We start from the raw sequence: 13,967 nt of genomic DNA, 5'->3' as shown, positions 1-13,967 counted from the left end.
GCTAGAGTGAAAGTCCCCAGGTGTTCCCCAGCTATTGCATTGTTTTAACAAAGTCTTGACATTAATAATGGTCAAAGTAATAGTAAAAATGTAGAATGGAGAGCACTGAGGAGGATATGTTTTAAAACTTAAAAATATATAGTGAAGAAGAAAAACAGACACTGAGAAGAGGAAAGAAAGAAAGATGCAAAAGCAGCAAAATAAAGAAGAAAGGAAGGAAGGAAGGAGAGAAAGAGAGAAGGAAAGACAGAAAGAAAGAAAGAAAGAAAGAAAGAAAGAAAGAAAGAAAGAAAGAAAGAGGGAGGGAGGGAGGAAAGGAAATACAGTTTAAATTCAGTGAATGGGCTGGGGATTTAGCTCAGCTCATAGGCACCTTCCTGGAAAGTGCGAGGTCATGAGTTCGATCCCCAGTACAAAAACATAATAATAAAGTAAATTCAATGAATGGTGGGATGGTGGACTGTGGTAGGGGAGAGGTAGGTGAGTTGGAAGGATGGGGTACCCAGGATTGGGATAAATGATAAAGCCTTCTAATAACAAAGAGGAAATACTTTGAGGGAACAAAGAGGTAGATTGAGCACAGTATGGAACCTTTGCACAATGGGACAAAAATGCATGACACATTTTTATTGAAGGAGCCCAAGTTAAGGGTCAACAATGAGGGAACAAAGAAAATTAATCTCATTATAACAGAAATTAGTGAGAGATCATCAGCAAGTCAGAAGAATGCAAAGAGAATTCTGAAATGCATGAGGCTGATTCCCTGGACCAAAAATCTCTCAGGGAGACCAGGGACAGGACTCTCTTCTGCTAGATATGTGTGGATCTTCTAAATCCAAATCATACTAGAAAATAATACCCCCCAAATTACCCTCTTGGCAGATCCACAATGATGATGTGGCAATGGTCCTCACAATGTATACAGACTCAATGATAACAATAGCAGACTGGAGCACAAAGCCCACCGGGGACTTGCCTGGTTTGCCTGGGCAGCCCCCAACTCACGAGGCAGCGTCTCTGTCCAGAACTTCAGCCTATTAGCCTTCAGGGCACGGCCCACGGAAGGTGAGAGATTCAGCTGCAGGTACTGCTCCTCATCATCCAATAGAGGCCAGTAGGGCAGGTCCTCACCACTGGGGTTCCTGTGGACACATTCAGGTCTTAGTGCCTGATTTCAATTAACCTAGGCAGCCATGCAGGTCTGAGGACCATGATGAGGAAGGTTCCAGATACAGGTAAAAGAAGACTTTCCATTGGAATGCCCTTCACATGAGCAGGTCACCTCAATCAATTTTCTTCCTTCCTCTTAGACTCAGACTGGACTGTACCCTGTGGCCTCCCTTCCAGATCAGCAAGAAGAGAATGAGTGACTTTTCTAAGAAAAACAATCCCTGTTTATGACTTTATGGGTGCTCCAGTTGGGAAGCTGTTAGCATATAATTTAGGACTATATTTGCTAATGAGGACAACACAGACACAAGAAGCCCCTGAGAGGTTCAAGTCCCCTGGGGAGATTGATGTAGGGGCATCATCTCACCCATTTTTGGCAAAGTTGGCCCAATACTTCATCATCCTCCTGCTCAACAGCTTTTCCTCCTCGGTGAACTTATCTGCAGAGAGGAAGAGGACAGGGGTCTGCTGTCCAGTGGTTACTTATCCTGTTGCTCTTAATGTACCACACTCATCACCCAGTTCCTTGACCCTTTAACCAAGAGCCTGGTGCACATCACTCCCAAATAGCATGTAGCAGGCCCTCCACTGACCCAACATGTCCTTCCAAACGTCAGCATCTGCCAGCTGAAATGACCCCAGGGTCATTCCTGCCCTTCTTACTTCTGACATGGGAGAGTCATTCAAGCAATAGCTATGACTTTGAAACTTCTCCAATCCTGTGTACTCATGCTGGACACCATGGTCTGGCAGTTGGAAGAAAGAAAACAGGTTGGAGTGAAAGGGTTTTGATTCTAAGCTCAACGTAAGTTTTTGAGCTCTAAGATGGTAGATGTGATATCATCTCTTTGAGCCTCAGCTTCCTCATGTAGACAATAACAGCTGTAACTCCTCAAGGACCCAAGCAAACTGCCACCTCTGTTTATAACATTCAGGGATTATTCACCTTCGGTGAGCATCATGAAAGATCCAAATATAAAGAATATCTCATCACCATGGTCAGCCTTTACATAGGATGGTCTGATGTTTTTGAAGAAGCTTGGAGGATACTGGAATTCATAGAAGTAGACAGTGCCATGGGAACCTGGAGAGTGGAGAGGTTGTGACTTGTTGATTCATTACCTTGGAGCTCTCCTGCCTCATCCTTAGTGATAAGAGAGCTGGGCCCAAAACTAGGATCAATTTGGAAGCAATAAAGCAGGGTACAGAAACCTAGGCAGGAGCAAAGGTGTGGAAAGGGCCTTGGACCACCCAATTGAGTAGTTTGGGCAAATAACTATGTGCTACTTTCCTCAGTCCCCTCACCTGTACAGTTATTAGAGACAGCTGAGTTAGATAGAAACTAATAAGCAGTCTGAGAGGCTCTCAAGAGAGTCAGTGTGGAATATGAGACTTCTACATTAAATATGTGGTTGAAGGTAAATGTGAAGAAACCCAGGCCTCAAGATAAAGATTTGATGGGCAGGTCAGCAACTCTCCCTAGAGATCAGTAGCAGTTTTGGATTACAGTATAATTAGCATCACCTGGTCTGGTGAGCGCAGGAAGCTCATCAGACACATAGGTGGATGACCAAAAAAAAAAAAAAAAAAAAAAAAAAAAAAAAAAAAGATCTGGACTCACATACCTATTCCGTTTCAGGAATACCTTTCTTCTTTCTATGTTAGGTAAGCTAAAGTTAATGATGCTCAACACACATCTTTGTTATGTGTGATTCATCCTTTTGGATCAATATTAGCTCATAGTGACTATCATATTATTACCCCATAGGTTTATTTTAGTTTGACCCATAACTACTCATGATGAGATTTTGCTGCATAAAGTATCCTTTGACAAACAAACTCAGTGGCAACTCACATTCAGGACCCCTTATGTCTCCCAGAAGTTTCTCTCAATAAATATTTCTTACTCTTAACTTCTTTCCTCAAAATTCATTCTTCACTATCAGAAGACACGAAAGTGCATATAGCTGGCAAATTACAGGTTGAGATTTATTTTTGCTGTAGTCCTGTGATTAAGATATCTGTCCCTTACACTTGCAATGAGAAATGTTTTTTATTAGTGCATTTAGTTATATGGATTATTAGGTTTCATTTTGGCATTTTCATACATATACAAAACATACTTTGTTGACTTCCCACCAATTGTGCCTGTCAAATTTTTCTTCCCTGATATGTGATTACCTTAATATTCTCTACTAGTCATCCTTATACTTTCAGCAGAATTTTTTTAGTCGAGGGACATCAAATACATGACAATCATGTCTCATTTACAGATGTACTCACGCTGAAAATGTGCTATTTGGAGTGCAGGCATCACGAAGATGAAGTCCCCAATCATCTCATGGAACTGGATTTTCAGGGTCTGGGGGTCCTCGTTGTCTCCCATGTACTCTTCCATCACCAAGTCTCCAAACTTAGAAGGCAGATTCTAGACCAGGAGAAGCATGGAGAGCCAGGTTAGGCAGATTTCAGGACAGGAGTGGACAGTAGTTCAAGGTGGGACAACAGGGCTTGAAATAGAACTAAAATTGTAACATATAGTCAACCTCTGAGGTAACCCCATCCAGAGATACAGACATTCATAGTTCTGCCTTTCTTTTGGGGGTGGTTATATGGAGAGGAAAGCAGAGGGGCGATATCCATTGGAACAGGAACCCAGGAGCCTCACCATCTCTGCTGACATGGTCTGCAGAACAGTCTTTAGGGTTGCTCTATCCATGTCCTGCAGGCCTGGGGAACACTGCATCTGGGTGTAGGAGGGATGAATTATGAGGCCTAGTGACAGATAAGCCTGCATCTGAAGTTCCAGCCTAACTGTACTCCCCAAACTAACATGAGAACTCACCATGGGGAGACCCCAGCCATACTCATCATTAGTGATACCAATGATGCTGGGAACAGGTCGAAAATCAGCAGAGGCGAGCAGTTCCTGTGGGTGTCTGGGCAGGAAAACCCCATCTACTACACCAGCAATGATCTCAAAGGTCTGAAGAAGCATTAAATTTCAGTGATTTAGGTCATATCTTACACAGTTTCTAATGCTCATTGAGTTACTTGCACTCTTTGCTAACTCACCCTAGAATGCTCATGCCCACCCCATGATAATCTCCACTAGGTGTGACAGATGAAGGCCCTTATTTCCCATCAGATTCATTAGCACACTAAGGCATGCAAAAAAGGTAATCATTCCAGAGCAGTAGGGGTTGTCTCTCCTACCCATGACCAGTCCTCTTCTGCAGAACCCAAGAACACTCAGCCTGACCTTGGCAATGGCCAGCATTTCGTCTTCACTCTTGCCTCGCAGGCACCTCACCAGAGTTTCTGAGTCTACCTGCCCACAGCCAGACAGGTTGGCCACCTTCTGTAAATGGATTAGAGAGAGCTGGTTCATACTCTCTGGCATGGAAAGAGGGGCCCAAGGAACATGTTGAGTTCAAATGACCCTGCAAATTTCCAAGAATATCATACATAGATGTCTGCAGGTGTGAAATTGTTCCAGTTTCTCTTTTTCTTAGAGTTCCCAGCTAGAAGGATCATTCTACTTGCTTAAATGGTTTTGAGAGTGATGAGTGGCTTGGGGTTTTCTCAGTCACAGAATGTACCCAGCCTCTCTGAGGCAGAGGTGTGTGGATTCTGATCCTTGGAAACTCACCAATTCCCAGAAAATCAACAGTTCTCAGGGCACCTTAATTTCCCTTCTGCCCCCTGCACAGACAGAGCATCATCAGCTCTGAAGGTGAAGGGAGAGGCTGGGGTTTTTGAGCAACTCACCTCAGTGACAGCCTTAGAGGAGTTGGTGAACAGGCCGGGTGCTACAGCTGTCCCACTCTCCATGATGGCACCACGAAACAGTCCTTGGGACAATGGGGACACGACGAGGGAAGACACACTTGTGCCACCAGCAGACTGGCCAAAAATGGTGACATGGTCAGGGTTACCTCCAAAGTGGAAGATATTCTGTTGTACCCAGCGTAGGGCGGCCACTTGGTCCAGGTAGCCCCAGTTGCCAGTGGCATGCTGGTCTCCAGTGCTGAGAATTATCAAGGACAATGCTTACATCCAAGTCCTGGCTCTGCTCACTTCCCATTTCCTAAGTCAAACTCAGGCTCACCTGAAGAAGCCTAGGACACCCAGACGGTACTGGATAGTGACAACTATCACGTCCTCAGAAGCAACCAGTTTGGATCCATCAAACTCGGAAGCTGAACCTCCAATTAATGCACCTCCGTGTATCCATACCATCACCTGGAGAAATAAAGACACACGCCATATTGTTCTCACCCAGCTCACATTCATGTCACTTACCCACAGACTGTCCATTGCTTTGATTCCCTGTAGCTACCCACACAGACTTTGGCCTGATAGAGCTTCATCATCTGGGCAAAGGGTTATGGTGCTAGCTTCAGTTCATTAGATCAGGATTCTCAGACTTTACCATTTATCTCACAAAGGCAAGTCTTCTGTCTATTACTTTCAGTCTGCTCCAAAATAGAAAGAAAATGATCTTCCTCTGACTTTTCCAACTGAAAATATTAATCAAAAGTGTTATCTAACCAAACTGGCATGGCATATACACAATGGCAGAAGTGTTGAGGGATATCAAGCTACAACTCTTGGGCATAAAAAAGATCTCTTGTGGACACAAATCTGTGCTTTCTGGCATCAGCTAGGGGTCCATGGTTCACTACCCAGTGGTCAGTCTCCCAGCATGGGTGAGAAGGCCTTCTTGGAACCCACAGAGAAAGGCTGTTAACCAGCCTTCTCTACACTGTAGCAGAGCCCAAGCTGATCCTCCTCCTTCTAATCTTTTTCTCCTGGAGTGTTTGTAGGGTTGGGAGTTTGGACTTGGAGCCTTGCAGTTGCTGGATAAATGGTGCACCATTGAATACATCCTCACTTCTGCTCTCAGAGAAAAAATGTCTGACCACCCAGGAGCTCTGCATGGTTTGACACTCACTGGCAGATTAGAACCCTCACTGGCATAGGCAGGTGTGTAGATGTTGAGGTACAAGCAGTCCTCGGATATTGGGATGGGAGGCAGGTTCTGAGTGAACAGCATCAGAGCTCCTGCATTCATTATATCATTTTGAAGACACCTGGTCAAAAAGGAAAACGAATAGTTCAGAGAATATGCAGTGACCAGAACCAAACTCTAGAGCTGATTTGCTGCTATCTACTGTCAATATCCTCTTTTCCCTGATGCCCAGTGTAATGGTTGATTTTGTCCACTTGAGAAGTTTAAAAGCTTAACTAAGTCAGTTCAGCAGTTCTACACCCTATGTGGAGAGAATCCACCCTAGGGTGGATCATTGCCAGGATGGTATAAAGGGGAAATGAGGAAGGATAGACTCATTTCTGTTCTTCAAAGGAGGCTCCAGTCTTCACCTTCAGCTTGGATGTCATCTCCCAGCCTCTAGAGCAGGCTATGGTTTTTACCTCACCTCCTTCAGCCTTCCAGAACAGATTCTTTGGCTTCCTATTATAGACCCTTGACCTCCTGATATGAACTTGCACAGGACACTACAGTGGACTCCAGACTTTGGACTGCTGAAACATTTATTCTCCAGGGTATACACACCCTCTGGACTCTTCCTCACCCAACTCTGTGGCTGACCATTGTAAACCAATCGTGTAATTTCTTTTACATTTCTGTATATTCTGCTACGTCTATTTCTCCAGTAAACACTGCCTGGTACACCCTGACATACATGATCCTTCTTTCAAGTCCCTGTTCTTTAAGACATAGGCCTCAGGAAGGATTGTCATGATGAAACTGATATTTCAAAGGAGTTCCCCAGGTTGATGAGCTCCTTGGAATCTAGTTCTCCTGAGGATGGAAAATCATCACTATTAGGTATCTCCAAGGGGATTGACTGTAGCTGTTGATATTTGCCTTTTTTCCCTATAGCTGTGTGATTCTAGAATAGGCAAAGATCTCCCACATAGGTGCTGTACATGGGAATACAGAGTGCGTTTCCAAAGAAGAGTGGTAGTGTGTACTGCCCAAACAACACAGATAGGGAAACACACCTTCCACAGAGTCTCCACTTGAAACAACACAAAATTGTTCCTGGGAGAAGGGCATGTGGACCTCCCAACAGGCACAGTGAATCTGGATGGTAGATGCTCTAATAATCATTACTGGAGCCCCCACTCAAACCTCTATAGCATCTGATGCATTAGTCAAAGTTGCTACAGAGTTCATGGAGCCAACTCAAGCCAGGCCCACAATCTCCTCATCTTATGGCACAGACCACTATGCATCATGCAAATCTGAGCAGAGCCATGTGTCTAACTCATTTTTTAGACCTACGTTAATGTTCATCCCCTCAGCCAGGATCTGTCAACATTTCTTCACCCTTTTAAACCACACACACTCATTTGGGAAGCTCCACAATGCAGATTAAATGGGGTTTAGATATAGCACTCACTGGAGGCGGGCCATGTGCTCAGACCTCCTGAGCTTCCCCCAGGGCCAGAGTTCCCCAGATCCACAGATGAATTACCTGGCAGGATAGGAAGTTCCATTCCTTACACCATTCCAGGGTTCTGGGGACTCTGGAGGTGCAAAGCGCAGCAGTCCTACAGGTGGCTTTGCAAAGGGAATTCCCAGGAAGATGTAGACTCCCACGTTGCTATCATTCACATGCAGGAGTCTGCCCTGGACCTGTCCTGTATGTGTGGTCCGGATGGGGCTGGCAGAGTCCTGGGCTGTGGGCAGAGAAATGCACATCAGTGTTGGGTCTTCTCAGTCAGCTCCTCCCACACTTTCACAGAAGGACTGAGATAGAACCCAGCTGTCATAGTCCTGATTTAAAATAGAGGACTGGCCTATGGTGTTAGATAATGTTTCTTGCTCTCCACAGGAGACAAGTGCCAGGTGTCTGCTGAGCCCAGAATTTCTCTGTGCCTCAGAGTATAATATGATGTCCATCAGTTCCCCAGGGTTCCCCTGTTGTTGTCCTTTCCATCAGCTGCCACCTGCTTGCTACACCCTCCTGCTGGTTCACATTTACCTCTGCAAAATGTGTCAGACATGGATGAAATTTCTGAAGAAAACTTTAAACATGACAAACCTCCTGGGGAGCTAAAGCTTCCCCCTCTGTCTGGTCCCCATGGGTCAGCACATCTGATGGCAACTTGTGCAGATGTAGACAGGGCAGCAGCTAGTCACAGGGACCAGACAAAACATTTTCCCATTTAAGGGATGCTCTTCTCCCTGTCTACAACTGATGCTTTGTCAGCTGGCATCTCTGTCCAGATAATGGACCAAAGGCTCTGATCCTTGGTGATCTCTGACCACCACCACTGATGCTTGATGTTTGTTACAGCACAGGACAAACCTTTTGCAGTGTGCCTGTTGGAAACATAGGCACCTCCACAATGCCTCATTGAGGAAGAGAAATCCCTCCCTTGGAGTAGTGTTATGTGTCCACGTCAGCAGGGGAAAAACCCAGGACCGAAAGAGCAGAGTTTGTGACCTTTTTGGTGAAAAGCAAGGAGATGTGCCCACATCTATTCTTAGGCAGAGCCCTGGGCCCAGAATGGAAGACCCTGTAACCTTCATGGTCCCTTTAAAGACCCATGCTTATATGGGATGTACCTGGGCATTTCTGGACCCTCTTGTGGATCCTCAGTAATACTGACCAAAGTCTAAGCCAAACACTATTGAAATGGAAATGATCAGTGATTTTGGGCAGATCCTCCTGCCTAGAAGTCCTTGTGCCAGGAGAAGGAAGGAAAGAAAGCCTGGCCTGGGGTGCCAAAGGGGAGAAACAGTGCACCCATCCTGGTCAGATTGCACTGGTGAAAGGTGGGGGAGATCTTTAGACTCTCCCACACCTGGAGCCTTCTGGTGAGACGGTCAAAGGCTGCAGACACACCCTTCACATGGAGCTCTCCTAACATCAACTCCTGGGAAGTGTTCTGAGAGTCCATGGCCAGAATAGAGCACATCATCTTTGCCTTGCAGCTGATCATGTCTTGGCCCCAGCTTATGTGCATGGGTGAAGGGACCTAATGGTTCTTCAAATCAGCTATGGGGCCATTTGTGTCTCCAAGACTGGTTAACTTGCCTGGACACCACTGAAAAATGAAAGAGCACATTTAAGGTTAAGAAGGTGACCATGCTCTGATAGTAGTTAAACGTGGATGATGTGTACATAGTGTTTGTTATCCTTCTGAACCTCAGACCAGGGCTCTGCATCTGTGGGTCTCCACTGATCATTTTGGGTTCTCAGGGTGCAGGGAGATAGCCAGTCAGGCCAACACACCTTACATTTATCTTCCCCGAAGATGGAACCACCTTGGTCCCAACCTGCTGCTGTCACAGTTTCTTGCTCTGCAGAATGTGGCACATCTTAGCCATATTTCATATGAAAGAGCTTAACACCCCAAAACTTCATGGGAAGGAAATACTCCCTTATCCCATCAGATCCATTTGAGCCAAGTCTAATGATCTTGATGCAGATGGGAACAGCAAGCAGCCACTCACAGGCCATACCAGGCCGGTTTAGCCCATTGTTCCTCATCTAAAGAGGCACTTCTCTGCCAGCTTACACATGATGCCTTGCCAACGGACACATTGAATGCTCTGTGGCCACCACACACTGATGCCTGGTGCATGTTGAGCACAAGATAAAGCCTAGTGCAATGTGCCTGCTGGGAGACAGAGTACATCTGCAACGCTGCATCCTGGAAGAGGACAATGTTTCTGGTAGTGGTGTGAGGTTCCCCCACTTCAGGAAAGGAGAAACCCAAAGCCAAGAAGGGCAGAAGTGGTGACCATTTAGGTGGAAACCAAGAAGTGTACATCAGTATACTTAGGCAGTCTTGGACACAATGTGGAAGACATCACAACCTCAATGGTCCTGTTGAGAGCCAACGTTTAAATGAGACAGATAAGAGTGGGCCCCAGCCCAGCACTCTCTTATGGCTGCTCATTGATACTGAATGAACATAAATCCCAGTCAAAGATGTAAAAAGAAGCTATGGGTGAGATGGGGCAGATCTTCTTGCCTAGAATCGCTAGTATCTTCCAAAGGCAGGGTCACAGATGGTAAGGGAGGAAGCTGGGCAGAGTGATCATCTGGGTGAGGTACTGAGGATTCCTTTGGAGCAGGTCACATTGGGAAAGGGTGGGAGAGATCGTCAGATCCCACACCAGGAGTCTTTGGGTCAGATGGTCAAAGGCTAAAAACACATTCTGCACACAGATCCCTCCCAACATCAGCTTCTGATAAGGGGCCTAAGACTACCTGACTCTGATAGATCAGACCACCTTTGCCCTGGCAGCCAATTGATGTTTTTGCCCCATATCAGGAGCACAGGGTGAAGGAACTCAGGAACATCTCAGCTCAGCTTTGGCATGGAATGCCCAAGGGCTTCTCTGTCCCTTGAAATCTGTTAGTTTGAGTTGTAGAATGGTAGAGCATTTTTCTTGCTAAGAGGATGTCACACTCAGAGACAAATGGCAGTGAAAAGTTACTGCATTCATTATTGTTACATGCGAGGGCCAGGAGCAGGTATAGCCACAGCCACAGCCATAACCACAGCCAGTGTTGAATCACGGTTCACATAAGCTCGCACGTTCGCGCGCGCACACACACACACACACACACACACACTGGAAATGTCCTGAATCCCACCCATCTCCAAAACCATCATGCTTCCCACCTGCCACGTATGTTCCTTAGCCATCCTCAGATTGGACTTCTCTTTGGTGTTTGGTGTCCCTAGGTAATCCTGATCTTCGCTACACTTCCAGAGCCCATCTTGAGGCCTTGGTTTGGGGCCTTTTGTGAGCCCACCTGCCACTCTGGCATCTGCCATCTCCACCAACACCTCCCTCCCAGGCACTTCTCTCCCACCTCATTCCCTCCCACTCTGTGTTCTCAGTGTCTGTTACTGCAGTACTTGGCATCTTCTGTAAGAGCCTCACCTTGGCCTGGATGGAGAAGTAAGAGCCCAGAGGCTATAGTGCTGAGCAGGGTAAGAAGGTGGTCCAGCTGCATCATCAGGTTGCCTGGGTTTTCTTTATTGCTGGAGGCTGCATTCACTCACAAGAAGCCTAAGAAAGGAGTCCTGCCCATGGTGGAGTTTGAACCCAGCAGGGAGGAGGCGGAGCATCTGGTGGGCCAGGCCAGGTGGTTACTGCAGGAGAAGCACTGATTGGGCAGAGGTTATCTAGAGCCAGTGGCCAGCATGCAAGGCATGACCATCTCCCTTCAGCCTGAACCATTAAAATCATTTTTGTATTAGAATATATTCGCCCTTCATAATGAGCATATTCATCATTTTGTACTTATATTTAATATGTCTTTTTGGTTTTTCTTTTAATTCTCTTCCACTCCATTCATGCTTTCTTCCTCCCCCCATTTATCACAGCTTTATTTGCATCTTCTGGGAGTGTTCATCAGGAATCAAACTCAGGGCCTCTTACATGCCGTGTATTTGCAGTGTTCCTTGCATTCTCCTTTTCACTGTTTTTCTTCCTTTGATTCAGCCTCTTCCCTCTCTTCTTCCCTTTCCCAGTCAGACATCCTCTTCCTACTTCCCAATATCTATCCTGCATTTTGCTTTTTAGTTATGCTTTAAGTTTCTCACACAAGAGAAACAATTCAACATTTAAACTTGTCTGTCTGATTTATTTCACTTAAAGTGATAGTCTCATTTGCAAACTTTTTCCTAAAAAGTTTCAAGTGTATATTTTTACTGCATAATAAACACCACACTTCCTTTATGCACTTATTTGTTGATTGGCATATGGGCTGCTTTCACCATTTAGCTATTATACATTGTGTTTCTCTAAATATGAGTATGCATATTTCACTGAGATGATGCTTTTATCTCTTTCAGAAAGATATTTCAAAGGGGAAAAACTGAGTCAAATGGAACATCTAGCTTTAATTTTTGGATGAATTGTACTAGTTTACACTTCCAACAACGATGGACAAGGGCTCCTTTTCTCCATAGCCTTGCCAGCCTTTTAATTGTTTGATTTCGAGGTGGTGATCATTCTTTCTGGAGTAAGATGGAATCCTAGCTTGGTTTTAATTTGCATTTTTAGAATGATTAATGCTGCAGAACTTTTTTCATTCATCTAAGAAGTGTCTATTCATTTCGGAATCCCATTTTTGGATTGGGTTTTTAAATGAGGGGGATCTTAAATTTTTACTTCTTCATAGACTTGATATATTAGTCCTTTGTAGCTAGTAAACATTCTTTCTTTTTCTCTGGCCTATTTCTTTACTCTATTGATATTTTTCTCTGCTTGTACAAGCTTTTTAAATTGTATGCAATTTCCGTGGTTGATTCTTTGTAATTTTTCCTGTGCAATCTGGATTTTGTTTCTTAACAAAATTTGCCTACTCCTGTGTCTATCAGAGTTTTCTCTATTTTAACTTCCAGCAGATTCAGTGCTTCTGCTTTAATATTTAGATCTTGTTCCATTTTGATTTTACTTTGGCACATGATGAGCAATATGGAACTAGGTTTGATCTTTGGCATGTGGAAATACATTTTTCCCAGCACCATTTACAAAAGGATATCTTATGGGGCTGGGGATTTAGCTCAGCGGCATCAGCGCCTGCCTTGCAAAAAGGCAGTCGTGAGTTCGATCCCCGGTACCGATAAAAAGGAAAAAGACAAAAAAAAAAAGATATCTTACAATGGAAGTGTTTGCCCTCTTTGCCAAAGTTAAGGTAAGCGAGTGTGCTTGGAATTGTTTCTGCATCTTCTATTGTTTCATTGATCTACAGGTCTGGTTTTTTGGCAGTACCGTGCTGTTTTTATTCTAAGAGCTTTGTAATATAACATTAGATTTCAGATAGTGATGCTTGGGTTAGGGTTAAATCCAGCATTATAGCTGGATACAAAGTCAACACTCAAAAATCAATAGCATTCCTGTACACAAACAAAAATCTCCATGAAAGAGAACTTACGGGAATATCGCCTTTCACGATAGCATCTAAAAAATGAAATACTTAGGAATTGTCATGGTTTATGTTTGTGTCCCCCAGGCCTCATGAGTTTGAATTGTGTATTTGTTATTCGTTCATTGTATAGTGCTTGGATTGATGGTGTCAGTGCTCCACCCACAGAGGGGTGGAGCCAGGATGTGATGTAATGGCAGGAAGAAGGTGTGTCTTGCTCTTTTTGCTGGTTCGAGCTTGCTGTCGGTGGCTGCCATGAACTGCGGTCCAGCCATGCCCGCCTGTCTTGGAGCCAACTGAGTGTGGACTGAAACCTCCAAAAACTGTAAGAAATAAACCTTTCCTTTCCCAACTTTGGGCTTCAGGTATTTTGTCTCAGTGACAAGTAAAAAGTAACTAATACAGGAGTCAACTTAACCAAGAGTGTAAAAGACCTATATGCTGAAAATTATACTACTCTAAAAAAGGATATGGAAGAGGATATTAGAAAATGGAAAGGTATTCCTTGCCTTTGGTTAGGAAGAACCAACATTGTGAGAATGGTCATACTCCCAAAACTGCTATACAGATTCAATGCAATCCCAATCAAAATACCATTAACATACCTTACAGATCTGCAGAAAATATTCCTAAAATTCATCTGGAAACAGAAGAAATGTAGAATAGCAAAGGTGATTCTGGGCAACAAAGGCAAGACAGGAGGCATCTCAATTCCTGACTTGAAACTATACTACAAAGCCACAGTAATAAAGTCAGCAAGGTACTGGCAAAGAAACAGACCTGAGGATCAATGGAACACATTGGAAGATGAAAATACTACTATAAAGACACTCAGCCACCTTATATTTGGCAAAGGGGCTAAAT

General features: G+C 44.5%; 1 protein-coding gene across 4 annotated transcripts; it reads right to left on the bottom strand.

The window, feature by feature from the left end:
• Positions 1-612: 612 nt before the first annotated feature.
• Positions 613-11,238, bottom strand: LOC100723652 (pyrethroid hydrolase Ces2e-like). Of its 4 annotated transcripts, none has more exons than XM_063247471.1 (13): positions 11,111-11,238; positions 7,677-7,881; positions 6,128-6,266; positions 5,282-5,415; positions 4,942-5,200; positions 4,433-4,531; positions 4,016-4,156; positions 3,839-3,916; positions 3,454-3,598; positions 2,117-2,254; positions 1,764-1,916; positions 1,538-1,610; positions 613-1,142 (listed from the first exon to the last, which is right to left on the bottom strand). In XM_063247471.1, the coding sequence occupies exons 1-13, from the start codon at positions 11,184-11,186 to the stop codon at positions 911-913; spliced, it is 1,872 nt and encodes a 623-aa protein (XP_063103541.1). In that variant the 5' UTR covers positions 11,187-11,238; the 3' UTR covers positions 613-910. The 4 variants fall into 4 exon arrangements, with proteins under 4 accessions (XP_063103541.1, XP_063103542.1, XP_063103543.1 ...); XM_063247474.1 differs by having other exon boundaries at positions 1,004-1,142; positions 1,834-1,916; XM_063247472.1 differs by lacking the exon at positions 1,764-1,916.
• Between the last annotated feature and the right edge of the window lie 2,729 nt (positions 11,239-13,967).

The sequence above is a fragment of the Cavia porcellus genome, unplaced genomic scaffold (genome assembly GCF_034190915.1).
Source record: "Cavia porcellus strain 051 isolate PalLab524CR breed Dunkin Hartley unplaced genomic scaffold, mCavPor4.1 scaffold_4, whole genome shotgun sequence".
Lineage (NCBI taxonomy): Eukaryota > Metazoa > Chordata > Mammalia > Rodentia > Caviidae > Cavia > Cavia porcellus.
Note: the sequence above shows the minus strand (reverse complement) of the source record. Positions and strands in the feature narration are given on the sequence as shown.